Below are 25353 nucleotides of genomic sequence, written 5' to 3'. Positions count from 1 at the left end.
AAAGCTGCCATTATTTATAACTTACCATTAGTGATACACCTGCATGACTGTCAGGATGATGTAGAGGTCCCATGATTGATGTCAGACGTAGGGTGAATGCTAAGAGGTATCGAACCGTAAGGGTGATGACAAGAGTGTGTGTATATTGTCTATGTAAAGAAAAGATTATTATTATTATTATTACAATCACTCAACACTGAAGAAGAGCAGGAAAGCCACGTCCGTGGCTCATGAGTGGCACACTCACAGGTGATCTATTAATGCCTGCTCCTGTTCAAAGAAAGGAAGGCCTCCTTTATATACCTGTAGACCTTGCTGGAGCCCCGCAGGGGCTCTGTCACTACTCCTAGTAGCCCTACTCTTCCACTCTATCCCTTTGTCCCCCGACAATGACTCTCCTTACAGATTCCATCAAATTTCCCTTTCCAATCCATGCAGCTGCTTATCAAGGGGCCCTTAAAACTCACGGTCCAGGTCATGTCCCGTATTCCCACCCCTACCCCGGATTCACATTATGCATAATAAACCCCCTAAACCATATTCACTGCCGCTAACTATCTAGCAGCCCGTCTGCGCTTCTTTATTTCCTGTTACACTTGCTTTTTTCCTCTCCTCGGCAACTTTGACCGAATTAAGCCATCCCATGCCCAGTGTAAAAGGTACTGTCGCGCCTACCACAACGGTACCTAGGATCATTGTCCTCGCAACAGCTGTGTTCCATATATCTTGTAGTACCGCCAGATCCTCAGGTGTAGTGGTAATTGCAGCCAGATTGGATGCACCAACAGTAACCACAGTCTCAGCCGAGACTCCCAGTAGGCGCTGGGGGACGAGGTCAAGTAATGTTGTGATGATAATGGTTTGTCCCATGGAAATAAAAATCGCTCCACCGAGCTGATAGAAAAGTACAGCAATAGCGTTGCCAACGGGGATATCATCGTCAGAGAGGACTATGGCAACAGCTGTATAAGGAAGCTGCATTGCCATCCCTGACCCCAGGCCAGAGACAACGAATGATGCAGCCCAATACAACGTGCTACTGTAGGGCTTGATCTGCGTGAGCATCGCTTGTCCCCCAATGCAGATCAATTCACCGATGATCATGTAAGGCACATAGTGGCCAAACCGTTTCACAATAGCGCCGACAACAATGAGGGAGACAAGCTGCGGGAGGAGGAGTGGTATAAAGTCGACACCTGTCCATACAGGACTAATGCCTTTTACTCCCTGGAACCAAAATGGTAGGAAAAACACATTCTAAAATGTAATGATTAGTTTATCGTTCGAGGACATTGTACAGCATTGCCGACTTACGACATATGTTCCTGCTCCAAGGAAGAAGAGCACCAACGAACCCGTCCATATAGATCGCTTCTTAAATACTCGAAGACGAATTAAAGCGGACTCTCCTCTTCTCCACTGCAAATAAATAAATAGTATTCCAATAAGGCCCGCTCCTATTAAACATCCAATAACGTCTGCTGAGTTCCATGGTTTGGATTGACCGCCCCAGTGCAATGCAAGCACCAAGCAGCATACAGCACTAATGAAGATGAGACTGCCGAGCGGGTCCATGTTGCGGAGTTTCTTCGTAAATGGGAGTGCTCGATCCTCGCTCTGCTTTCCCCGGATCTTCAAGAAAACGGTAAGGCCAGCAAGGACGACGGCTCCGATGGGTAGATTTCTATCAATGTCAGGTTTACCGACGATCCTGCTAGATAGGTACCTAGGGAAGGACTCACATCCAAAAACACCATCTCCAAGTACTATGTTCTGTGAAGACGCCCCCTAGCACTGGGCCAACCGTGACTGCAATGACGAATACACTGATGACGACACCCATGTATAATGGTCGCTTCTCCAGAGGCACGACTTGACTGATGATACTCAAAGCACCTTGAAGGATTCCAGCGGTTCCGAGGCCAGCAACAGCTCTCCCTACGATAAACATATTCGAATCCACAGCCGCGGCGCAAAGAATTGAGCCAACTATGAACATTAGTCCACTAAACGACGATGAATCGACCACACGTACCTTCAAAAATGGAGATAGACACCCGATATACGATGTCTGTGCGAAAGTATGTGTACATGGAGCCGTACACGGGCTAAAAAGCGGTGATAGTGAGCAGGTAAGCCGTCCCGTACCAGGCGACATCCTGAAGGGCCTTGAAATCAGACGAAATCTTTGGCAGAGCAACATTGATGATGTTGGTGTCAAGCGCGATGAGGAATGACCCGAAAAAGAGGGAAGCGATTACAATATGAAGTCTCCATCCCGCGAGATAATGAGATGTATCAAGCCGCAGTTCGCTATGCACGCCTTCCATGATGGTTACTGGCGGAGAACTGGGGCGTCTGAGAATTGCGGCCAGAGTCCTTGAATTCTAGTTCTTGAAGAGGAGAACATGACTTTAAAAAAAACCATGAATCAACTGGCTAGGTATTTGCTTTCAGGGTGTTTTGTGCAACTTGACAACTCGTTTTGTTGGTCCTGGCATCTTTCCATCAATATCAAGAGCATATCATTTCCAACCCCTGTCCGCCGAATCTCGTTCAATGAATTTGTGTTGTACAACGTGCTCCAGGGCACGAGATAATTCTATACTTAGCCCCCACGTTCCACTGCATATCGAGGGAGGCGGCTCAGCCAGTGCTAGTAATGAGATCATTTGAGGGGTCGAATCGTCGCTTAATATGGGTTTGTAATTTCTAGTAGCTTAGGGCAGCCTGTCTATTAGTTTGTATCCTGCACTATCAATATTGACTATCACTGACCATGGAAGCCATTAAGCCCCTGCCCGTAACGCAGCTCCTAGCTCAAATTCAGGAAAATACCACCAAATATCTCGAGTTTTTCTTGGGAAAATCACTACCTGAGCCATCATTTGAGAACGGCCATGGTCTGGATCCCAATCAAGGGCTTCCAGCGGATGTTCAAGCCGCCAGAGACGCCGCCCTCGAAGCCACTGACGAGCTACATCGTCTGCTCCTCGGTCCACTCGGACTAATAATGAGCTGCCCAGCAGACCAGTATCTCATGCTCGGTATTCAGTACATATGCAGGTACAAGCTCGCGGAGCTTGTGCCACTTCATGGTGAGACGACGTTCGATGCCATTGCCTCTGCGGCAGGCCTCCCCGTTAAAGACGTAACAAGATTCCTACGCCTAACTGCTGGGTGGCATGTTTTTCACGAAACGTCAAAAGGGGCAGTGGTACACACGGCCGCATCTCGACAACTGCTCGATAATCCAATGCTGAAAGCATGGATCAATAATATCGCCGAGGAGTTCTGGCCGTCGTTGGCGCGGACCGTGGACGCAACAGAGAGATGGCCTGGAAGCGAAGAACCTAACGAGAGCGGCTATTCACTGAGCCATAACACCGACGAGAATCCGTTCAACGTTATAAAGCGCGACCCAGCACGACAGCAGCGATTCATGGATGTACAAAGCTTCTCTCATCAACATTTCACCTTCAACGTGGAACACCTCCTAAATGGCTACGATTTCGGCAGTGTGCGAAGCTTAGTTGACGTAGGAGGAGCTCATGGAGAAGTAGCTATAGCCCTAGCGCGCAAATACCCTCATATGAAGATTGTCGTCCAAGATCAGCCAGAAGTCATCAAGGGCTTGGAGAAGCGCATCCCAGAAGAGCTGAAAAATCGCATTCACGGCATGGAGCACGATTTCTTCACCCCACAGCCAGTCAACGGCGCTGACGCGTACCTACTACGTTGGGTTTTCCACAACTGGAGCGACAAATATTGTGTAAAGATCCTGCAGTCGCTAGTACCGAGTTTGAAGAAGCAAGCCAAAATTATCATCAATGACATTTGCATCCCAGAGCCGGGACAGTTGGGTATTGCGGCCGATTGCGGACTCAGACAGATGGACATCTTGATGAAGGCATTCAATAACGCTCGGGAACGTGATGCGGAGACGTGGGAGATGCTTTTTACACTGGCGGACCCAAGGTTTAACTTCCTAGGTATTAAGCTACCGCAAGGGGCGAGAATGGCCATTATTCAGGCCGAGTGGACAGGCGGTGAGCAATGATTACAGTGCAGTGGACTTAGCCTAGGTAGAGAAACCGTTACGAGTATTATATATCCGTATAATAGATTTGATGTCCGCGTCCAAGCTCGATCACGCTTCTTTACAGATAAGAGTTACCCGATCCGCATCCCTTAGCCTTAGCAGCATTTCTAGATCAACGTCATTCAGACAGTTGTCAACCCTCTTGCGTACCGCATCGTCGTTCTCGCCGGGATTTCTTTTTACCATTATGCGATGCGCCTCAAATAGGTAGCCCAATACGGCGACTGCCTCAACCTCAGCAAACTTCTTTCCCGGGCAAATCTGCGGTCCTTCGCCCCACGGGAAGAAGATGTGCTTACTTGGCACAATTAGTTGTTCGTTGGCTATCTGATCAGCCGAAGGGGAGTTCGCTGGCGCAGGATTCAAGATCCATCGTGACGGCTTCCAGGCTTCCCCATCAGGCCAATGCTGCGGGTGCATTTGCATAGCGCGCAGGTTGACGGTGAGGTTTACTCCCTCTGGTATGTTGAGTGTTTGCTCGCCAACATTGAGTGTCTGCATTCCGTGGGAGGTAATTGATGGCAGTGCTGGGACAGGCGGATAAAGACGTAGGGTTTCATACAAGACAGCCCGGCAGCGCTTAAGCTTTGGAAAGAGATCCTTGTAGTCCAGCATCTCTATAGGACTATCCCCAGTGACGAACATGATTTCTGCTGCCAGCCATTCCTGGGCATCTGGATGCGCCGCTAAAAGCAGCATGCCAAACGCCAATGTGTTGGCCGTGGTATCGTGTCCCGCAAAATTGATGACAAAAAGATTGCCGAAGATCTCATCGACGGAGAGTCCCTTTTTGGCAGCTCTCGGGCTTGACACATCAGTAGAATCAAGATTATGCATGTCGGCGGCGCGCACAAAGGATGTCATAATGCCACCAGATCCAGGTTTGCCTTGGTTGAGCGCTGTGGTTTCATCATCGAGCATCTTCACCATATGACGCTTAAAGGAGATTCCTGCTTTGCCAATTCTAGCATAATTTCCGGGTATCACGCATAGTACATTGAAGGGGACCAACATCAACAGAATGATGTTGTCGAGGACGGTCTGAAGAGAGTCACGATAGCTTCCTATCTCGTCGGCTACTGGCTCGTCAGAACCACAGAAGTCGTACGATTTCCGAAAGCCAGCGGCTGCGAGGACGTTGAGTGACAATGCCCGTGTATCTTTCTGATAGCTAGGGATTCCGGCCGTAGATGCGCTAGTCCATGAATTCACCATGCCTTTTGCTTGACGAATGGACTCTTCCCAGACGAACTTCATGATTGTTTCATTGAAGGGGGTCGCCATCACTTTGCGATGACGGGGCCACTCCTCCCATTTGGCTGTCGATATGCATGGGCCGTAGAGCTCCAATAGCTCTGTAATTGATCAGCTGATTCATTCCATTTCTCTAGGTAGTAACTTACTAAGCTCTTTAGTAGGACGTTGGAAATCGCCGCGTCGGGTTACGATGTCACGGATAGTGTCCGGATCTGCGAAGTGCAAGTTGATAGCCATGGGCGACACGAGTGCCCAAACTGGCCCCAATTGTTCATGAGCCTTTGCTCGTTCGGCAAAGTACCATCCTCGGCGAGAGAAGCGCACAAAGCGAGGGTAAGAAGACCAATTGAATGGAAGTCCATCTAGAATTTTCCAGACATGAGGTTGAAGAAGAATCCAAAGAACATTGTTCGCATCGATTGGAAGCCGTACAATAGGCACCTGGAAATCTCGAGCCTTGCGCACATTGGCCTCTAAACAAGCGATACTCCAAACAATGTAGGCTAGGGCACAGCCTAACAGAAGTTCAACAATCATGGTAGTAAGGAGAGATGTTTTTTCTAGCTCTAAAGCTCTATGGTCATAGTTGGATATTGTCAGGAAAGGTTTTAGTCGAGCTGTTGGCCACAGGCGTTCAAGAGTTTTTCATTTGGGTTGAGGGGGGGCGCAGTTCGCACCATTGTAATATCCGCCCCTTTATTCGTCCCAACAGCTAAAGCTCTTCCCTTTTCTTAAGTAAGGGGTCTTCCTTTTTGTAATTGTTTGTTTTTAGCTGTACGGCATTTAAAAAACACGTGATTCATCCATCTCTCAAAGATTATTGGCCTCCTTTTCTAATAAGGCAACCCTATATAATAGATAATACGTAGTCTTAATAATCTTATTCAGGGCGTCTAAAGCGGCTGTTAGTGAGTGAGAGTAACTGCTATATATCCTATTACGCGCAAAAAGGGTCTATGAAACGGCTTCCTTAATGTTATGTGGTGTTTTGGATACCCAAAATAGGTCAGGTAATCGGGGGTTTGGCGACGGCGTACGAGCGATTTCAACCACATCAAACTCTAAAATCACCTTATTGCCATTTAGAGGGTATAATCCAGTCGCTTCGAAGCCTGCGCGTATATGATTCTCTTGCGCCTGGTAACCAGCTTCAAGGAATTACGCAAGTGATGCTGAAGACGGTGACCGCCTGTCTTGTAAATTCATCAAACATTGGCAAGGATAGGAGAATTACCATTCAAGGATATCGCCGTCTATGAGGGATTCTGGTATGTCAACGCGTGTACCAAGTACTATGAGACAGAGTTTTTGACCTTCTTAGGACGATTAATGAAGACTTTGTTCTACTAGGACTCAATATTTTACCTGATATCATTGCACCAAGGGGTAATCATGGGCGAAGACTTTTCTTCGATGCAATGCGCAAATATTGTGCCGCGGGTGGACATAGGACCGCATCTACACTCATCCAGTCACGCTACGAAGTCAGTAGCAATACGGCCTATCCAAGGCTGACATTGAGCAATTCAATCTGAGCATTTGCCATGGGCTACTCGTTAACACTGTCCCCGGCACAATCGTGGGTGTTGTATTACGTTTACTCTCTAGATTATCCGCTGGCACAGCAATTACACGCCCTAATTTTCTGTGCGCTGAGCCTCTCCCTGGCGGGAATGGGCCATTTGCTATCTTTCGGTTCCAATACAGGTCGAGAAGTAAGCGCTCCTTCAAATACGCCAGTCCTTTAGAAATGCTTATCAGAAATGATAGGAGCATTCCAAGATGAAATGATAATCCCGCGGACTCCACCCAGATCACCCAGCTTAGACGGGCTCTCTGCAGCTGAAATAGCCCGTCTAGCAAAGGAAAGGCTTAAGGACATCGAGACAAGCTGGAATATTCCCTTCTCAAATGTCAAATTTCACAAGTGACTATTATCTCTAGGAATTTCACACGGCCACGTTGCCAAGGAGTGTTGGTGCATCTAAACCACCAACAGCAGTATCAGGATATCGTTAGAAGAGGCTATTGGATAACAAGTGTCACGCGGAGATGCACGTCTCAGCAAGGAGACCAACATCAGAGATGGCTCGGCGCTTAGGCTGTAAAATACGTACCTTAGATTGTTTACAAATAGTCTTGAGTCTCGCACCCTGAGAAGAGGGAGAAGACTAAGGCCCTTGAGACTATTAGGAAATTATTACTGAATTGAATACTCTATTCCAAGCCCTTACTACTAGCCCTTGTCACAAGGAAAGTAAGCGATTAGTCAAGAAGGAACCGAAAGGTATCAAGCGTGAGGTGGATGAGTGTTCAGACGAGGATAATCTATCAATTCGCCCTACTAAGAGGCGACAGCGACGAAGAAGATCAGCTTCATTCATTGATCTTACCAATGATTAGTTTGTAATCAATATACCAGGTAGGTAGCATTGTGTTGCTTGTAGAACGGTTGCTTACCATGGCAAATCTAACCGCCCCGAATCCAGTACGATCGACAAGGCGTATCAATGGGTCACTGCTTTCGACGACTATCGACATCAGGGAAGCTGGCATTAGGTGAGCAGTCTTGGCATTGCGATTTACTGGCCTTTCTAAACAATCAAGAGATATTCAAGAGACAACAAGCTAGAAATGACTAACTATATAAATTGAATTACTCTTGAAAAGATACTCTATATAGAAATAATTTCTCCTTAAATTTTACGATTTTCTTTAAAACCCTATTTAAAGTGTAAGAGATTATTTCGTTTTTAGGTAACTGCTTATTTAATTTTCGAATCCGCCAGGGAAGATGAGGAACTCGCTTGCAGATCGGGTTTGTCATATATACGCCCCAGACTTGGGTCCATTCCAATGCAAGCTTTTGGCCACGGCATTTCAAAGTTTGTGCCAGGAGTCTAGACTCCTTACAGTTTGCCGAGGTGGCGATGGTATCATACATAGATGATCTTCTAGAATAGAACAACAAAGCACGTTAAACTTACGCGCAACTACCTGTTTTCGCAGCCGCAACTCCGTAAACATTTTATCGAGTCAACTTCCTAGCGTATATTAAACACGTCCTAACGGGCTCAAATAGTACAAAACGCGGAGAAAGGTTACTTTAGGTAACGTCTCTTTGAAGCTAAAACATAACAGATAAGAAAAACCTTAGTAGTTCTAAAATGAATTCCGTTTATTTTTCCTATCGTATGATAAAAACGACGCTATAATTGCAGACTAGCAATTACGCCTTATATATAAGGCGACATTCCCCCCTATTGTAGGTAAACACTGAAGGGATCGGACAGTACCTAGGTATACCCAACGAAAGTGTTGGGAGCATTCGACAGTTTAGTTCGATACATCTACAACCTCGAGGGATTCCTACCATAACAATGCTTTATGGCTTCCACGTATAAGGCAGACCAGCGGTTTCGTAAAACTGTCTAAACGCATTATAAGTTTGATGGGGATGAGAGACGTAAATCGTAACATGTTTATCAAGAGTAGTTTAATTCATGGTATTGTTCCTCCGGATAGACTGAAACACGCGTCAGATTTGCTCTAATACAGTTACATATACGTCATGCTCCATATCTTGGGAGCTTTTTGCTATAACCTTAAGTCCTAAGTATGCGATATATCAACTATGAAGCAAACGGTAAATGTACCTGTACATCTATCTCATACGCTCCTTAATGTACCGAGCGTCGACGCTAGGTACATAAATATGGTTTGATAAACGCAGTCTAAAGAGAGTTCAAGCCTTGAAGCAAGACGTAAGAGCCGCTTTGACAATGTTTATATTAGAAAACTTACTACCAGCAGCGGTGACGTATCCCAGGGCTGAGTTCACACTTTGACAGAGCAATGTCGTGGATATCCGGCTGCCTTTTCCATGTTATGACGTTCCACTTAAGGCTATAGCCTTTGGGGAGTCCGAGGGGAATATATAAACAGCCGCTGCCGCCCAATACCTTTGACACTCCGTTGCCTCACAAGTTTGGCCACGTAACGTCTCTAGGAAACCCAAGATTTACCTTTAACTAACTTAACTAGACTCAAATAATATCTAACTCTCAAATCTCGTAGTGCGAGAGAGAGCTCAAAACAAAAAAAATAGGTGACGCGTTCGTAAGCCATAGAAATCATATAAAAAGGCAGACGAGTTCCCTCCTCTCTCTCTCTCTCTTTTTTTCCCTTTACTTTTCATCACCTTTCCTAACAACTCCAAACTTCTTACAACCAAATCATCATCACCATCATCACCATCACCATCATCACTGCCATCACTGCCATCATTATCATCATCACCTACCTATACATACCTTCACACATATCTAGACCTCAACATCTTCGCAACCATAACATCTCCCGCGGTAGTAGTCTTCATCTACCTCGGCTTTTTTTTCTGTACGCTTGTGCCTGTCTCGCTTTCGGCTTTAAAAGTCACACACTCTCGCTGGCCCAGCCGCTACCGCGCCAACGGTCAATACAGAAAAAAAAAAGAAACAATGGAACCCAACGTGTGGATGTGGATAGGCGTCGCCGTCGCTGTCATGCTCGCCGCTTTCATAATCCCGGTACTGACCTACATGATCAAACGACACATCGCCCACCGTGACATGCCAAATCGTAAGAATTGGACCTACTGGTGTTGCTACCCCAGCCTGTATGAAGAAGATGATATTTCCGTGCACGGGTACGATAGTACTCGTCGCGGTGCCGATGACAACAACAACAACCGCGGTGGCCGCCGTTCTTCCCTCAACAGCGTCCAATCGTCGTCTTCGGCGACCCAGGCACCACTACCCCCGCCACTGCACTACCTCAGCCAGCAGGACTCGAACAACGCCTGGGTCAGCCCCGCAGCCAGGGTCAGGGCTGCTCTCACTACTAGCACTAGCGGGTCCACTTCCGCTGCTAGTAGTAGTGGCGACATCGTCAATGATGGTGGTTCCGAGCCGGAGATCCCCCGGAGCGTCCATCTCCCCACCACGGGCCGGCCGGAGGACATCCCTGGCCACACTCCCTATTACCCCCGGGGGCCGGGAAGGTAAGCAATCTTAGTCTCCTCCTATCTGATCTGATATAAAATAAAATAAAAGGTTTGTCTGTTGATCGAACACTGTTATCTAACTATCACATGATATAGGGTACGTCCCCTACCGGATTCCGATCTGCCCTAGACAGATCGACCAACAACAGCCACAGTAACAACAACTTTGATTGAAGATTATCATTGTTATCATGTATATAACCATGGATACAAAGTTGGCGTTTAGTGAATCTTCATGTTTTCCTTTACCAGATTCAGATCGATCGGCAGCAATTTTATTTTCCTCGCCAGGGGATGAGTTCACAACATATAAACATCAATCCCACGATGATGGAGTTTTGGAGTCTAGTCGTCATTATCATTGCCATGTATTCTCTTGCCATGTATCTGTGTATAGAAGGCGTCACTGCTGGCCTGCAGTTACGGCGTCCTTGTATTTTATTCGACAGTTACGAGCCTGGTCAGCGCAGTGGGATGGATATATACCACAATCCCCTGCGACTATAACTAGTGGTGTTAATTCTGCTTAAACTCGTATTGAAGCCCCAGAGCCAGACTAGATCTGGCAGCAAGGCCAGGATTCGAGTTAAGCACGAAACCCCCCCCCCCCCAAAAAAAAACAATCAAAAAAACAACTATTATAGACCATGGAGCAAGACCTGTGGCATCCAAGAGCGTTCGAGTTGGGAAAGCTTCATTCATCAGATAATCCGTTGTCGAAACTACTCGGCGGCGTCTGGCGGACTTTCGATCTCCATGATTTCTTCCCCTTTTACGGATTTAGATCTGCCATGGACATGTCGATCGATCAACAAACAGCGACATCATTTTTACATCCCCCGACGATGGAATTCGGGGTCTGGCGGTTATTGCTGTGTATATTTCCTGTATATGGAGTTTATGTGTGGTTGGATTTTTTCAATCTCCTTGGTTTCTTTCTTTTACCTGGGATACCCCTATACACTTAGGTTGTTTGGAAGATACCTCGAGATATTTTTTTGGGGAGCAAAGCAAAGAAGCAGCGCGCATCTGAGGATAGCAGCGCACTATGTATATGCCTTAAGTTTTAACTTACGGGTTTTTGGGACGGAGTGGAAAGAGATCTTGGATTTTTGTCATCCCATAGGGTGACCAGGATTGTTATTATTGTTGTCTGAGTTACGACAATATCATTGGAAGTCATGGCCGGGCTGGAGTAAATTGGACTATGGGGATTGGGGATATTATTGTTTGGGTTGGAAATACAGCGATATCATTGGAAGTCATGGCCAGGTTGAACTATATTGGACATATCGAACAAAACCATGCATGAGCTGGGACGACATATAGCTGAAGAGCTAGACAGCGAGAAAATAAAGGAAATTATACAAGTTATATTAATAAATGCTACAAGTGATTATATACAAGAAGGTTAGAAAAAGAAAAAGTGAAGAACGGGAATTTATTTCCATAGGTACCTAGGTACCTATCATCACAAGGCCCGGACATGCGAGTATAGCGCAACTAACCGGCATCGTAGACATATATGTCCCTAATGTACCTATGTATCGTAACAATGTTCTCATCGCAAGCGTCACACGTACTTAAATCAGGTACGACAAGTACGAAGCTGCCGTCGTAATTCCTTGTCTTGCTTTTTTATTTAAGTCCTCGACTGCGCGAGAGGACTGGCTACGCCACTCGAAGGTGGCCGGCACCTAAGCCGGGAATAATCTCGTATAGTACGGGTATAAACTCGACGGCCAGCCAGCCGATTCCTACGGTCATTAGTTAATATACATATCTCTAGAAGCTCCCTGGCCAGCATCGGATGACAATAAAATATTAAACAGTTTCAAGGAAAAAATATATCAACAGCATAGAAACTCGAGGAAAATGGGGGAAAATACTCACCACAATACACAACCAACTTCGTAACAACCTCGACATCATACCGCACCCGCGGCTTCACCAACTTGGAAAAGACCTCCTTCTCACCCAACTCATCATGCTGGCCCACGATCAAATCCGGCTCCCCGCCCGTCTCGGCCGGCGAGACAACCACCGTGCCTTGTCCCATTAATTCCTCGAAGTCGCTCGGCGTATAATGATGATGGTTGCGTTGATTGTGTTGTTGTTGTTGTTGGTTGTATTGTTGCGCCCCGTTACTATTACTAACTGCCGAGCTCCGCGCATTGTCATTCTCTTTCTGCTGCTGCTGCTGCTGCTGCTCTTTGATATCCTGCACGCTAGCTCTATTACGCAGCGCGGCGCTACCAGGAGCAGCAAGGTTACTGTTGTTGGCATTGGCGTTATTACCAGCACCCACGCTAACGCTCTCCCTGCGCCTGCGCTCGCGATACGCCAGGGTCTCGTACGCGTCGGCGGCGCTCTGGGGGCCTACGCTGACGGAGCGGCCGCGGCCGGGGTGCCGCACGGCCGTGAGCAGGTTCGGCAGGTCGCTGACGTTGGGCATGACGTTGTCGACGCGCAGGCGCAAGGGAATGTTCTTGTACTCGGAGGCCGGCATGAAGAAGCGGCGGGGCAGGCTGAGGCCCCAGACCTCGATGAGCCGGAAGAGATGCGGCAGGCCCTTGAGCAGCGACGGCTTGGCCACCTCGCGCCACGCGAAGATGACCAGAACCCCGAATACGATGCGCAGCCCGACGGCGGCCCAACCCAGCGCCGCCGCGTCGAACGGAATATCGGCCCATGACGACCTCCCGAAACGCCACGTCCCGATCTCCAGCCCCATCATCACGCCCGCGAAGGCCACGCTGTCATCGAAGCACGGGCAATCGTCCGCGGGCTCGGGGTGCACGCGAATCAAGATGATGATGATGAGCAAGAGGCCGCACAGGCTGACCCAGCTCTGCCCGAGGTAAAGATCGAGGGCGGGGCCGCCGTAGAACTCGACGAGGGAGATGATGGCGCCCATGAGGGAGCCGATGATGACGTCGACGAAGCCGTGCATGCCGCAGTAGAGGCGGCCGAAGACGATGCTAATCGCGTAGAAGTAGGCGAGCGCCTCGAGGGTAGAGCGAGTGGCGGGTTGGAAAGGGTTATCGGGATCGTGGAGGCACAGGATGGCGTAGACGGCGACGGAAACGGCGTTGGCGGAATGGGTCGAGGGGAAGCCGTATTCGAGCGCTGCGGAACCAGACATGGTGATACGATGGAGTGGTGGAGAGAGTGGTCGGGGTAGTGAGAAGAAATCTTTAACGAAGCCGGTAAAGAAGACGCCTGTCGCGAGAATATGTACGATTCTGGTGATGATGGTTCCCATGTCAGTTAAAAACTTATTCACATTCTCACTTCACCCCGACTCGTTTTCTCGCGATTGGGACTGGAACAGATAGATATAACCGTACCCTTTCCCAAAAGACGCATTCCCGCACCAGAACATTATAGGTAGACCGATCATGAAAAAGGTATGAGTGCCGAGGTTGGCGGTAATGGCGAAGTAGCTGTCGAGCGCAGGAGAGCGCAAGGTGGCCTGTAGCCAAGCAAGATAAGGCGTCTCCCACCTGACGAGAGGGAGAGCTCGCTGTCGCAACTCGTACCGCCATTTTGGAAGAGCGCGCTTATCTGTAGTAATACAAAAGATGGGTCAGCGGGTGTGTACTCTTGTTGAAGTTATGTTGTATAAGATTTCCCTCTCGATATGCGACATCTTAGTGTTCGATGTCTCACGCGCGCAATCGTATGTAACTCCAACCCCTCGGGAATATTTTCGTATACTCGTAAAGATATGTTGCACTTTTCCCATCTGCTTCCTATTTTTTTTTCTCTCTCTTTTCTTCTTCTTTTTTTTATTAAAAAAAACACCAGTATAAAGAATAGTAGCACATACAATGATCCAAATTTCGCAACCCGGCGTCGATCACGGGAGGTTTCTCTTCGGTTACCTCTATATCCTTCTTTATGGGACCCGCGCCGCCATTGGCGTGGACACTATTGGTTATATTCATCGGATTCTAGGATCTGTCCTCCTAGATCTGGTCGCTAGCACAAACTCGAGAGAGGCAACGGGGGGCGTTCCGGTCCCGGTCGGGGTCGGGGTCGGGGTCGGATCAATTCTTGGGTTCGAGGGTCGCGGGCGGTGTCGACTGTCGCGCATCGAAATCGATCCGATCTTTTTTAAAGGGCCGAGTTTTACAACTGCGGATTTTTTTTTTTTTTTTTTTTTTTTTTTTTTTTTTTGTCGAACGGAAGATTGATTTCAGGTGGTAAGTTCTAGGTATATAGAGGAGAGAAATAAAGGGTGAATTAATAAGAAGAATATAATAATAAGGATGTAGGTCAATCAGGTAGAAAAAAATAATCAAGAAGAGAGAGATGTTGAGTAGGATTCAATCAACCAACTGTCCCAAGCCACAAGGATCGGTGCATACATAGTATGGTATGAAGTCGATGCTGTTTTTTTTCTTCTTCCTTATATATTTTTTTCTTTTGAAATAGATAAGTAATTCCAGGATAAATTCGTAACATATTCTTCTTTAGATCTTAATGTGTGTACTTTAGTCGTTTTCGAATTGTTTGGATTATCCCCGACCCGTTCGCGTAGTTGCAGATCGTTGCAGAAGAGTTGGCATAATCTCAACTCTAAAAGTTGTACCTAGAACCAACCGCAAATCAAAAATGGCCGTTGTGTTTTCCTTCAAAGCCCAATCTAGTGTGTGTTAACCCCCCCCTTTCGCATACCCCCACATCCGTGTCGTCAGCCCTTCGTCTATAACTGCCATAGCTGCGCTGCGGCTTATCTTCAGGGGTCCGTAAGGTTAGTTACGTAAGCGGCGGGTATGGCAGAGGTACCTCACATGGTCACCTTTCAGGGAAAAGGTCGCATGTAACTTTAACTTTAACTTGAAGAAATGCATCCTTACCCTCTGCACGTGACCAACCTTCCTAAGTAAATAACCTCCGAATTGAGTATTAAGATACGGATCCGTACATAAAATCAAGAAAAAGAAAGAAAAATCAATCAATCAATAAATAAATTAATTAATTAATGGAAAATGCAGTCCCTGGCCGGAAAGCGCTGCTTCATCACGGGCGGCAGCCGGGGCCTCGGCTTAGCCATTGCTCGGCTCTTCGCCGCCCAGGGAGCCGGGTGCACTCTCATAGGGCGGAACGAAGATACCCTCGCCAAAGCGGCCGATACTTTGGATACCCAGGGCGACTTACAGCGGCATTGCGTCTCCGCCTTCGACGTCTCGACCCCGGACGGTTGGGAGAAGCTCGTTGTCTCTACTAAAAACGTATGTGCTCCTGGTTAGGGTGATTAGGATTAGGATTATCATTGTTCTTGTTGCTTTTTTTTTTCTTTTTCTTTTTTTCTTTTTTTTGGTCTTAGGCACTAACATAAATGCCCTGTCGTAGCAAGTCTGCGATATCCTCGTCAATGCCGCTGGTGTCTCGCAAAACTCCTTCATATTCAAGACCGAAAAACATGACGTGAATGAGATCATTGCCACTAACCTCACAGGTACTATATGGGGTTGCAAATACATCATACCCAAAATGATGAAGCAGAAAAGCGGTAAGTTGATTACGCACCACGCACCCATGTATTATCAGCTAACACTTACATCTCGTCATCATAGGTTGTATTATTAACGTAGCTAGTCTGCTAGCTACTCACCGGGGAAAGGGGGCGAGCGTCTATGCCGCGTCAAAAGCTGGCATCGTCGGTACGCACTTGCTAATTTCTTCGCCTTGTAAAATAGCTAAAACCAGCTTATTCTAGGTCTAACCCGATCTCTCGCCTGGGAAGTCGGCCGGTTTGGCATTCGTGCCAATGTCCTCCTACCTGGATATATCAAGACCGATATGACGAAAGGTGACATTTCATCCTTCCTCGTCTCCTTTTTCCTTTTTCTCTTCTCCCAACCGCCTGGTCATACCCGTTTCCCTGACCGACCCCCCTGACAAAATACATGATTACTGATATACACTCGATATAGATATGGATCAGAATGGAGAGCTATCGGCTCTAATCCCTCTCGGACGCCTTGGTTTAGCCAGAGAGGTTGCAGATGCTGCGTTATTCCTAGCCCAAAATCCCTATGCACACAACTGCGTGCTCAATATCGACGGAGGCTTAAGTGCAACATAATTCATCAAGTTTCCGTTTCCCGAAGGCAACGAACGCTTTAATCGATGATTTCTATTGCACCAGTGCCGGCGTCATCATCAATAATGACCACATCGTCATCGTTCTTCACCTTCTTGGCTGCTGAAGACACCCCGTCTTCCGCAATCAAGCGCTTCTTAGGGTCCTTGAGCTCTCCATCGGCAGTACGCTTGCCATTGGTCTGTCCAACCCCGTTACTCTGAATGGTAAGTACAGTCTTTGACCGACGAGGAATATTAGGTTCCTGATCAATTCGAAGACCCTCGATAAGTTTGTCCACGAGCTTGCTGCGAAAAGATGTTAGCCATTAGCATAGCGAGAATGGTGTGCTACGACCTACGCTTCTTGAATATTAATGACGACATTGATGAAGGTATCCTCATCATCCTCATCTACGACTGTGACAAAACTATTCTGCCTGATGCCTATAAACTATTAGATATGTCAATAAATATGTGGGTTCTGGAACCAACCAAGTTCATGAAGATTTTTGTCAAGATTATCCGTCTCGTCGGGATCATATAACAAGCCAGCATCACTATTGACGGCGAACTCCTTTTCGCCGTAACCCAATTGTCGTTTAATATATTCTACTAGATCGTTGAGCGTCGCCTTAGATAGATCAACATTCATATTGACCGTGTAGGCGCTGCAGACGGGGCATTCCGGGTTTGGTAATCGAGGACGATCCGTCCCCAGTAATCTCTGAGGTGCAAATGGTGTCAAGAATACCTGAGACGTCAGTGGTTGGCGCTAACATAACGATTTGTACTGCTACTCACCTCTCGTGCCTTATCATATTCTCCTCGAAGAACTTTGAAGGACTCAAGGACTGAAAGGCCGGCAACAATCGCATTTGTAGTCGCGATAGCAGGGATGATGTTACCGGCCATCTGTTTGATATCAAACCGCGACTTGGCTTCAATCCCAAAGATGTACGACCGAATATTCGCGCTAGAGGCGACGAAGTCAAGGGTGTCCTCGTCATCTTTATCAAAACTGATAGTGGGCTTTTGAGAATCATCGCTATTTGTCGCCAACAGCTGCAGCATTCGTTTACTTAAGCGGTCCAAACTATCGTTGAAGACTACCAAATTTTCTTCTAGAGTCCATATGCGCTGACCATCCTTGAGGATCTTATCCTTCGATTCGAGGGCCTCAGCCGCTTGGCTCATCAACGTTTTATATTCGAGAGGCTTGGGTGGTTCTCTCGACTTCCACATATCCTTCATGGAGCATAAGCGAACGATATCTGCATTGAAAACTTTGTCGAATAACATCTGCGGGAACTGCTCCGTGCCAACCGATTCTCTTATTTTCCTTAATGCCTCCGCCTCTTTTTTGAGCTCTGCAATCTCTGATGAATTATCTTCGTTCTCGCTGGCATCGAGGGCGGCTTGGTCCTCGCTGGTACCAAAGATCTCGTTGAGCAGGTAACTCTTGCCCCAAACTATGCAGTGAATCGGTTGACTTGGCGTACTTCGAATCGTGCAGACGGGGAAGGTTTTAGGCGCCTCCTTCGTGGTGCAGTCATAACAAGCTGTAACACCTTTCTTGATGACCTGGACTTGCCCATTAAACCCTGTCGTTCCGCTCTCGATCAGAGGGATATCGGCTGCTAAGCACATTCGATTCACATGGCGTCGCGCCTCGAGATTGTCCAACGCGTTGAATACTAAATTGAAGCCTCTGAACCATTCGACGTGAAACTGCACGTCTTTTATATTGGCGTGATGCGCGACGATCTTAACGTTTGGGTTGAATACGGCTGCTGCCTCCTTAGCTACCTAACCGTACAGTTAGTAGGTTATCATTTTATACAATCCTGTCCGATTTGTAATTGGCTCGTACCAAGGCCTTGGATTTTCCGATATGCTCGTGTCGGAAGAGGAACTGTCGGTTCAAATTGCTCAAGTCGATCGTATCGAGGTCGACGATATGGATTTCACCGAAACCGGTAAGGGCGAGGTTTTTTAGTAGTTCACAGCCGATTCCGCCTGCGCCAACCATGAGAACTCGGGCCTGCAAATCTCGTGTCAGCGTGAATGGGGACTCCAAGACCCCATATAGCTCCATCTTATAGTTCGCGAAGGCTTCATCCAAAACAGAGTAGGGGCTAGTGTTGCTGTAGGTTTGGAAACAGGAGTGAGATGTTGTCGCGCAAGGTCGCTGAGGCTGCTAAGGCTGCGGTGATAAATCGCAAACAGCTCATGAAAGGTGGGATTGACTGCTCATGATGCGCGCAGCCGTAGGAAAGGTGCAGGGCGCAAGCGGGATAGAGCTATGCAGGGCAACGATGCGGTTTGGACACTTACCTCTTTGACAAGCGCGTTCAAAGAAGGCCCAAGGGATCGTCGGTTGAAGGTATCTCGTGCCACTGCCATGTTGAACAGCTAGCTACCCAAGTCACTATCTCGGAAGATCTCTTCGTCGATGCATATGACGAGGATGAGGATGAGGATGATGTAATTCGCGAGTAAAGTGTGATAAGCGTACCTAACCTAACTAAATGGGAAATAAATAAAAAATACGGTTAAAAATTTACGTTAGGGATGAAGAAAAGAAGAAAGATGATGAGAAGATGGGAAAGCCAGTGTTAAAGAAGCTGGAGAAGAAGCCGCCAGCCTTGGGAAACGCTTTAACAACTTGAAATACTTCGTACAACGACTTGAAGTACACTAGGTTAACTAGGTAGTGGCTAGCCGCTCAATTGGACCCCAAAACAACCTTAGTGTGACGCTCCTGCCATTGCTACACTAGGTACTAAATAACCTAGTAACCTCACAACCTCGGGGGAGATCGGGCGATGAATGCAAGCAGGCAGGCAAAGCATTTTGGAAGCAGCCAAGCAGGGCCAAGGCAGGAACCTTTTACGCAGGCTTTTGTACAGGTAGACCAGGTACATAACCGTATTACTGCTGGTTGCCGTGGAGCTAGCGGGAATTCACGCTATTGGGTTAATATGTTGTATTCTCCATTAATTCCCCAAGACAGAATATAGATTGTACATCATTAGGTGTGGCCTGTGCTTTTTGTATGTGGAGCAAGTCCAGCAAGTATCATAGAAGCATAACTGGTAGGTACGAGCATAGCTTAGGTACTTGATATACGCTAATTAGTTACGTACTAGGTAGTTTAAAGCTAAGAGAAAATTGATTGATATGCGATACCCTTTTTTAGGTACTTTGAGCTGAAGCCGAAGTGCAAAACATACCTAACCTAGAAGTACTACCTATGTAACGGTGGTTCTTATATTTGAGTAGGAAACACAAATACTACATTCGCTTCCAGTTCTATTAGGGGGTGTTCATTGAAACGGTTCCCTCCCCATCACATCTTGGAAGGTGACTTCAAATATTTTTCATTTGAAATTCAGTTGAAGTTAAGTTAAGTTAGGTTCAAAATTTCACAAAATCATTTTAATGTTTTTTTAATGTTTGTACTTCCCCACCGTTCACCATCCCTAAGATTTTAGCAAAAGAACCCTATATAAACAATGTCGGACGACGAAGCAGATCCAGAACTCCTCGCTCTTCTCAGGCAGCATTTCCAAGGGAAGCTAAACCTAGATGAGGAACCAGAGACAGGTGTCTTAGAGGGAGCCGAATATGTCTGCGACAACTCCATCGACGTAGCTTTAAACATGAGAGCGTCCAAAAATGCTGCAGCTCTGATTTACGAACAGATGCAGCAGAAGGAGTTCTCGACTGCGAGTTGGGCCGAACATGAGCTGCATCCCAAAACAAAAGATGAATCTACCGTTGCCTTCATTTTTACTATGGATCTTCTCAATTTCTCATTCTGGTCCCTTCGTCCTGAGGAGGAGCGTTTTGCAATCTCATACCGAGACAAGAATTGGACCGGGTATTGGAGTCTAGTAGCCTCGTTACAGAGAGCACTAGAAGAAGGTGGGTTTATATAATTTCCACCATCATGCGCTAGCAGCTATCAGACACTCGCCCGTCTCGCTATGGGGGGCGAGTTGTCTTTGATATCAAAATAGCACATCTTCCAATATCAGAGAACTCCAGTTAATCCATGATAAAGATATCCCCATAACCGATCCGCATTACTGGCAAAACGAAGAGGAGTGCAATCTTGAGTCTCTCAGATATGTCTTCAGGTCGTGTACCGACGAAGAGATCCCACTGTTGGAAGCACGGCTTGCTTGCCTGAGGGAAGCAGGAAAAGTTCTATACGAAGTAGGTCACCCAACCAGAATCGCAACATGGAGATAACGCATCGCCAACGCGCTTCGGCCCCTTGCAGAAATACAGCTGCAGCTTCACGAAATGCATAGAAGCTGCCAACAAATCAGCCGCCGGGCTGGTGAATCTACTTGCGAGGGACTTCGACTGTTTCAGAGACGAATCTCGGTTTGAAGCACGGCGGAAACCCATTCGCTTCCTCAAGCGCGCCCAGATCCTGGTGGCGGATATTTGGGCTTGCTTCAACGGTGAAGGCTATGGGGAATTCAGAGACATCGACAAGATCACTATGTTTGCCGACTATCGCGTCCCGCAGATACTGGCTACGTTGGGTTGTATAGGATACAGCCCGCCTCTTCACGCAATGATAGCTAGGGGAGACATTATCGAGCACGGGAGTAATTACGAAATTCAACTTAGGGGTAAGTACCTAACCTATTAACGTTCCTAACCTCGCCTCAGTTTCAGAACAGTGCTAAAATACCCGATCGATCAGCATGCAGCATCTGGTGTGTGGAACTTCTCCGGCGCGAGATTAAGCGCCAACACCCTGATGCGAAAATCAATGCTATCCTGATAGATTTCTTCCTGTACGATACCATGAAAATGCTGGAAGCCCAAGGGAAAGAGACTATCCCACATCACCGAACGAGAAGTATTTGGTATTAGGATTTTTCTTCTTTTTTGGATAAAAGGGATTGCGATTATAATAATCTGTGAATAGGCAGCTATAATCGGGTAGTTGTCCGTTGGCTACCAGCTAAAAGATGATTGATACCACGCAGTATATCAAGCCTATGTTCTGATGATTATTGGCAACTCAGGTAGCCAAGCAAATGTTAGAAGTCCCCAACGCCATCGCATAAAACCACCGTAACCATCACAAACATAAAAGTCACACCGCCCGCTCAATTCATCCATTCATCGTACACATTCCCCTATGACTTGAAGTCGCCCATTTTAGGCGCCGGTGATAGCAGTTGAATTGAGAATCTCATCCATTTGCGCCTTCTCAAAGCCCGTGGTACCCTTAGCCTCCTCCTTCTGCAGCACGGCAAGGACTTCCAGCGGCGGGTTCAAGCCCAGCTTATCAGCGCGCTTCCAACGCTTCACGCGCGTGATGCCAACATAAGGCTATTTATTATTCAGATGCCCGTTAGAAAAACCGTAGAAAGAAGAGATGGGAGAGAACCACTTACCCCGTACTGCGAGCTGACGTCCCAATATCGTAGCACTTTCTCCGCCAACGTCAGGCCTTCCTGGTGCACCCTCTTGGCGATGCGCTCGCGCTCGAGTCTCCGCCAGTACTGGTCGATCTGGCGGTCGGAGATCCCGGCCGCGCGGAGCTCTGCTTCCGACTTCTCCTGCTGGCGGACCTCGGGTAGTTTGGCCAGGGGCTCTCCTTCTTCTTCTTCTGCTTCTGCTTCTTGTTGAGATTCGTCCTTCGTCACCTCTTCCTCTCCAGGTTCCGGCGAAGCAGAGGAAACCTGCTCAACCAAGGGACTCTGTTTTGCCGGTTTGGAAGACAGGTCCTTGGTCCCTTTCGGCACGGACTTGGTGACCCGGTGGTTGAAGGACAGGGTGGATTGTCTGCTGCCGGCGGTGGTGCGGTTGCCGCCGCCGCTGGAACGTCTGGTATTGACCATTTTTTCTTTTTCTTCTTTTTTGGCGATAGCTTCTTGATTGATTGATTAATTGATAACTAATACGGTTATAAATTTCACTACGACGACTAGGATTGATTGTGATACTTTCGATAAAAGTACCTAATGCTCGCAAGATTTACGACCCAATGGATATTGATATTTGCTGGAATCCCTTTGCTGATGTTCGTGCAACGTTGCGGGTTTCAGATCAATTGTGGAAAATGACGTGGAGGATTCCAGACAACGGCTTCCCCCTTTCGGTGTTCTGATCATTGGCGGGGCAACACGAAACCAGTGCGTCATCACGTGGTACTAAAATACTAGGTACAATGGAAGGTACCTTAGGTAACTTAAAGCTAATATTAAGGTATCTTATAAGTGCATAACCGTAAACATAGCAATCCGGTTACCCCTTATCGACAGCACCATACGAGGAAGACGACCCTCTTGAAAATACTGCTACTTTCTTGTTCTTTTCGAGATATCAAGCTACATTACCTAGGTAGAAATTTCCAAAACCATCTTATCCCAAACGCCTTCTAAGAAAGCGTGGAGTTCTTCCCCTTATGTATCTGTCTACTGAACTCCTTTTATTACACGCATCATACAAAATTTTGTATAGCACCTACCTAGGTGTATTTCTTGTTTCTCATTACTTCTTACTTACCTAGGTAGGTACTTGAGATAGCTATAGAAATTAGCTTTATTGTATTAATCATGGCGTGGAAAGAAAGACACCTGGGACAAACAGCTTGGTGAATAGACCAGCCGAGACAAAGCTTTAGCACCAAACTCTGTATAGAATCCTTACTGCACAAATGATGTTTCCCATTTGTCGAATTACTAATTAGGTATCCACTACTGTATCCCTCGTTTCTTTGGCAAGGCGTATATACATTGCCTTCTCCTTAAGCTAGGCGTATGCTGCCACAGTGCCATCGTAGGATCTGCTGCTATCACCCCTTCATCCCATGCTTCGTCCTCCAGCTTCTCTCATCTTAGGATCCTCTTCACGAGGAACTCACGCCTCCATCTCCATCTCCACTTTGCCCTCCTCGTAGCTGACCTGCAGCGACTTGGCGCCTTTCAGAGTAGACTCGCTCACGCTCGCGCTCCTAGCCTCGGCCATCGTCTTTGCTCGGTGTCGAGCAGCCTTCGCCTCTGCGTCTTGGTACATCAGGATCTCTAAGGAAAGGATTTTTAGTCAGTCTTGACTTTTGTGTGTTCAAGTTATGGCCTCGACCCTCTTACGTTTTGTTGACGATGACCTACCAGCGTCGAGTTCCTTCTGGCAGACTTCCGCCGTCTTGCCGACCATGGTCGCGAGCACGTCGATAGGGCGGACATTAAGCCTTCCCGCTATGGCGTGCGTGACTGGGTCTAGATGAGGTAGAAAGGTTAGTAAAACATAACCCTACCTAGGTAGTTATATATCTAAAGGGTTTCTTTTGTAGGATACCTTAGGTAGGCAGTACGTACGGTCAACGATGAATTCATAGAGCCCCTTTGCTGAGGTGTCTAGTTGGTAGAGCTGATACAGCTCGTCGAAGTCAGTAGGCGAGACGCGGTATCTGCCCGACATGATGGAAATGTGCTCCTTTGCGACGCTGATGATATCTCGGATCTTCTGTCTGGTCGACATGATGGACGAAGGGGAGCCCAAGAGGGCCAGGCGGTTTGCTGTAGTAGGGTGGTTAAATCTTGCCAAACCTTTTTGGCATGACTTGGGACTATGTGTCGTGACTGTGAAGTTTGTGCATGATCTGGTGTTGTGATTCACAACAGTGTAGGGTTGACAGGTATGGGTGGATGGATGAATTGCAAGGCGGGTCTCCGTCACCTCCTGAACGACATTGACGGTACTACAAACCTACAGACGCCCCCCGATGTCTGTTGCACGTTGCCCGGCGGGTTACTACATAAACGCAGTGACTAAAGGTTCACGTCGTCGTCCACACAAAGAACCCTCAAATCCAAAGAGACTTAAGGATTGAGCCAGTCTGCAGTCTCCAATCCTAGAATCCCTAGATGCCTCCCGTAGTTCGCCTTGTCAGCTGTTACATTGGCTGGGGCACATTATTCCGAAGCAAGCTCGGTAGCTGTGAACTCGGGAAATTTGCACCCAATAAGAGTAGCTAGAAATAATGACTGAAGATTGTTTGTCTCATGGCCATCTATTTTTAACAAAGCTACTGTATGCCTCGATGAACAATGCCAATGTAACATACCGTGCAAAGAAGCTAGAGGCGGGTGGTTTGTAATGCATTACTTGGTATTTATCATACCGACTCCGTTATTATCTCCCACTTTTTTGTGGTCTAGCCACTACGGAGGTTACTATTCCACGATATCCATTAAAAAGATGGCTCTCTAGATCTTGCGTACCTGTGAACCGCAATGCTGGGGATTCTACCTGGAGCTGTGACAGTAGCGAGCCAATTACTACTCATCGAATCAGAATAAACTGACTAAAACATCCCACATTTATGTAGGTAATGGAGCTGTTCGAATACCCTCACTAGCGAAGTATTATCCGGAGCATAGTTCTTGAGCTACCAAGGAGGTTTCCCCCCCTTCAAATAGAATTGAGAAATACTCCTCAGTTGTACAAGTGGTATAGTTCGAATCAGATTCTCAAGTAGAAACCTAGGTAGATAACGACATAGCGTAATGAGACAGACGGCCCTGCAATTAAATAGTATGACGGTAGCATCTTTTGGCTTTAACCCCTGATTAAGATAGGCGAGGGGATATGCCAACTTCATATAGTCCCGGTATCGAGCGGTTGCCTTAAAGAGGTAGTTCGTACTGTCTGCCTCTACCCCTTCACCTAATTTTGCTATTAGTTTGGTAATACTAAAGCTTGTAGGAATAAAAGATGACTTCTTTGAGGTTAAGAAGCTTCAGTTATCTGGCTCTATCTGTCATTGCAAGGCTACATCGTCACATAGCAAACAAAAGCACATTTGCATACCTCACAT

General features: G+C 47.1%; 10 protein-coding genes across 10 annotated transcripts; 4 read left to right on the top strand and 6 right to left on the bottom strand.

Annotated features, from left to right (window-relative positions):
• Positions 1-302: 302 nt before the first annotated feature.
• F4812DRAFT_166360 (MFS general substrate transporter) lies at positions 303-2412 on the bottom strand. The gene is made up of 4 exons (XM_047929877.1): positions 2036-2412; positions 1743-1989; positions 1315-1684; positions 303-1257 (listed from the first exon to the last, which is right to left on the bottom strand). Exons 1-4 carry the CDS (start codon positions 2091-2093, stop codon positions 559-561), a joined length of 1374 nt encoding a protein of 457 aa, XP_047793414.1. The 5' UTR covers positions 2094-2412; the 3' UTR covers positions 303-558.
• A 173-nt stretch (positions 2413-2585) lies between these two features.
• On the top strand, positions 2586-4268 carry F4812DRAFT_166299 (putative hydroxyindole O-methyltransferase). Its single transcript, XM_047929876.1, has 2 exons — positions 2586-2740; positions 2787-4268. The coding sequence occupies exon 2, from the start codon at positions 3014-3016 to the stop codon at positions 4058-4060; it is 1047 nt and encodes a 348-aa protein (XP_047793413.1). The 5' UTR covers positions 2586-2740; positions 2787-3013; the 3' UTR covers positions 4061-4268.
• On the bottom strand, positions 4151-5896 carry F4812DRAFT_455210 (putative cytochrome P450; the record flags this gene model as incomplete). Its single annotated transcript, XM_047936786.1, has 2 exons — positions 4151-5457; positions 5506-5896. 2 exons carry the CDS (start codon positions 5894-5896, stop codon positions 4151-4153), a joined length of 1698 nt encoding a protein of 565 aa, XP_047793412.1.
• A 3920-nt stretch (positions 5897-9816) lies between these two features.
• F4812DRAFT_467306 (uncharacterized protein) lies at positions 9817-10554 on the top strand. Its single transcript, XM_047938635.1, has 2 exons — positions 9817-10400; positions 10500-10554. Exons 1-2 carry the CDS (start codon positions 9859-9861, stop codon positions 10531-10533), a joined length of 576 nt encoding a protein of 191 aa, XP_047793411.1. The 5' UTR covers positions 9817-9858; the 3' UTR covers positions 10534-10554.
• A 1202-nt stretch (positions 10555-11756) lies between these two features.
• On the bottom strand, positions 11757-14573 carry F4812DRAFT_412754 (PAP2 superfamily-domain-containing protein). The gene is made up of 4 exons (XM_047932729.1): positions 14236-14573; positions 13754-13970; positions 12297-13648; positions 11757-12160 (listed from the first exon to the last, which is right to left on the bottom strand). Exons 1-4 carry the CDS (start codon positions 14351-14353, stop codon positions 12075-12077), a joined length of 1773 nt encoding a protein of 590 aa, XP_047793410.1. The 5' UTR covers positions 14354-14573; the 3' UTR covers positions 11757-12074.
• Positions 14574-15176: 603 nt separating this feature from the next.
• Positions 15177-17013, top strand: F4812DRAFT_412735 (NAD(P)-binding protein). Its single transcript, XM_047932728.1, has 6 exons — positions 15177-15643; positions 15765-15924; positions 15989-16075; positions 16132-16224; positions 16349-16724; positions 16778-17013. Exons 1-5 carry the CDS (start codon positions 15401-15403, stop codon positions 16498-16500), a joined length of 735 nt encoding a protein of 244 aa, XP_047793409.1. The 5' UTR covers positions 15177-15400; the 3' UTR covers positions 16501-16724; positions 16778-17013.
• Positions 16055-19349, bottom strand: F4812DRAFT_412732 (SUMO-activating enzyme subunit uba-2). Its single transcript, XM_047932727.1, has 7 exons — positions 18834-19349; positions 18370-18540; positions 17301-18305; positions 16992-17250; positions 16859-16943; positions 16139-16805; positions 16055-16082 (listed from the first exon to the last, which is right to left on the bottom strand). The coding sequence occupies exons 1-6, from the start codon at positions 18900-18902 to the stop codon at positions 16538-16540; spliced, it is 1857 nt and encodes a 618-aa protein (XP_047793408.1). The 5' UTR covers positions 18903-19349; the 3' UTR covers positions 16055-16082; positions 16139-16537.
• Positions 19350-19543: 194 nt separating this feature from the next.
• F4812DRAFT_166056 (uncharacterized protein) lies at positions 19544-21633 on the top strand. The gene is made up of 5 exons (XM_047929875.1): positions 19544-19594; positions 19649-20426; positions 20566-20720; positions 20788-21148; positions 21223-21633. Exons 2-5 carry the CDS (start codon positions 20015-20017, stop codon positions 21393-21395), a joined length of 1101 nt encoding a protein of 366 aa, XP_047793407.1. The 5' UTR covers positions 19544-19594; positions 19649-20014; the 3' UTR covers positions 21396-21633.
• Positions 21634-21686: 53 nt separating this feature from the next.
• On the bottom strand, positions 21687-22372 carry F4812DRAFT_455203 (DNA polymerase delta, subunit 4-domain-containing protein; the record flags this gene model as incomplete). The annotated part of the gene is made up of 2 exons (XM_047936785.1): positions 21687-21860; positions 21926-22372. 2 exons carry the CDS (start codon positions 22370-22372, stop codon positions 21687-21689), a joined length of 621 nt encoding a protein of 206 aa, XP_047793406.1.
• A 1021-nt stretch (positions 22373-23393) lies between these two features.
• Positions 23394-24014, bottom strand: F4812DRAFT_455202 (uncharacterized protein; the record flags this gene model as incomplete). Its single annotated transcript, XM_047936784.1, has 3 exons — positions 23394-23557; positions 23624-23752; positions 23852-24014. The coding sequence occupies 3 exons, from the start codon at positions 24012-24014 to the stop codon at positions 23394-23396; spliced, it is 456 nt and encodes a 151-aa protein (XP_047793405.1).
• Positions 24015-25353: the final 1339 nt, after the last annotated feature.

This window comes from Daldinia caldariorum, assembly GCF_022478825.1.
Source record: "Daldinia caldariorum strain CBS 122874 unplaced genomic scaffold F4812scaffold_2, whole genome shotgun sequence".
Taxonomy (NCBI): domain Eukaryota; kingdom Fungi; phylum Ascomycota; class Sordariomycetes; order Xylariales; family Hypoxylaceae; genus Daldinia; species Daldinia caldariorum.
This window is presented reverse-complemented; position numbering and strand designations above follow the sequence as displayed.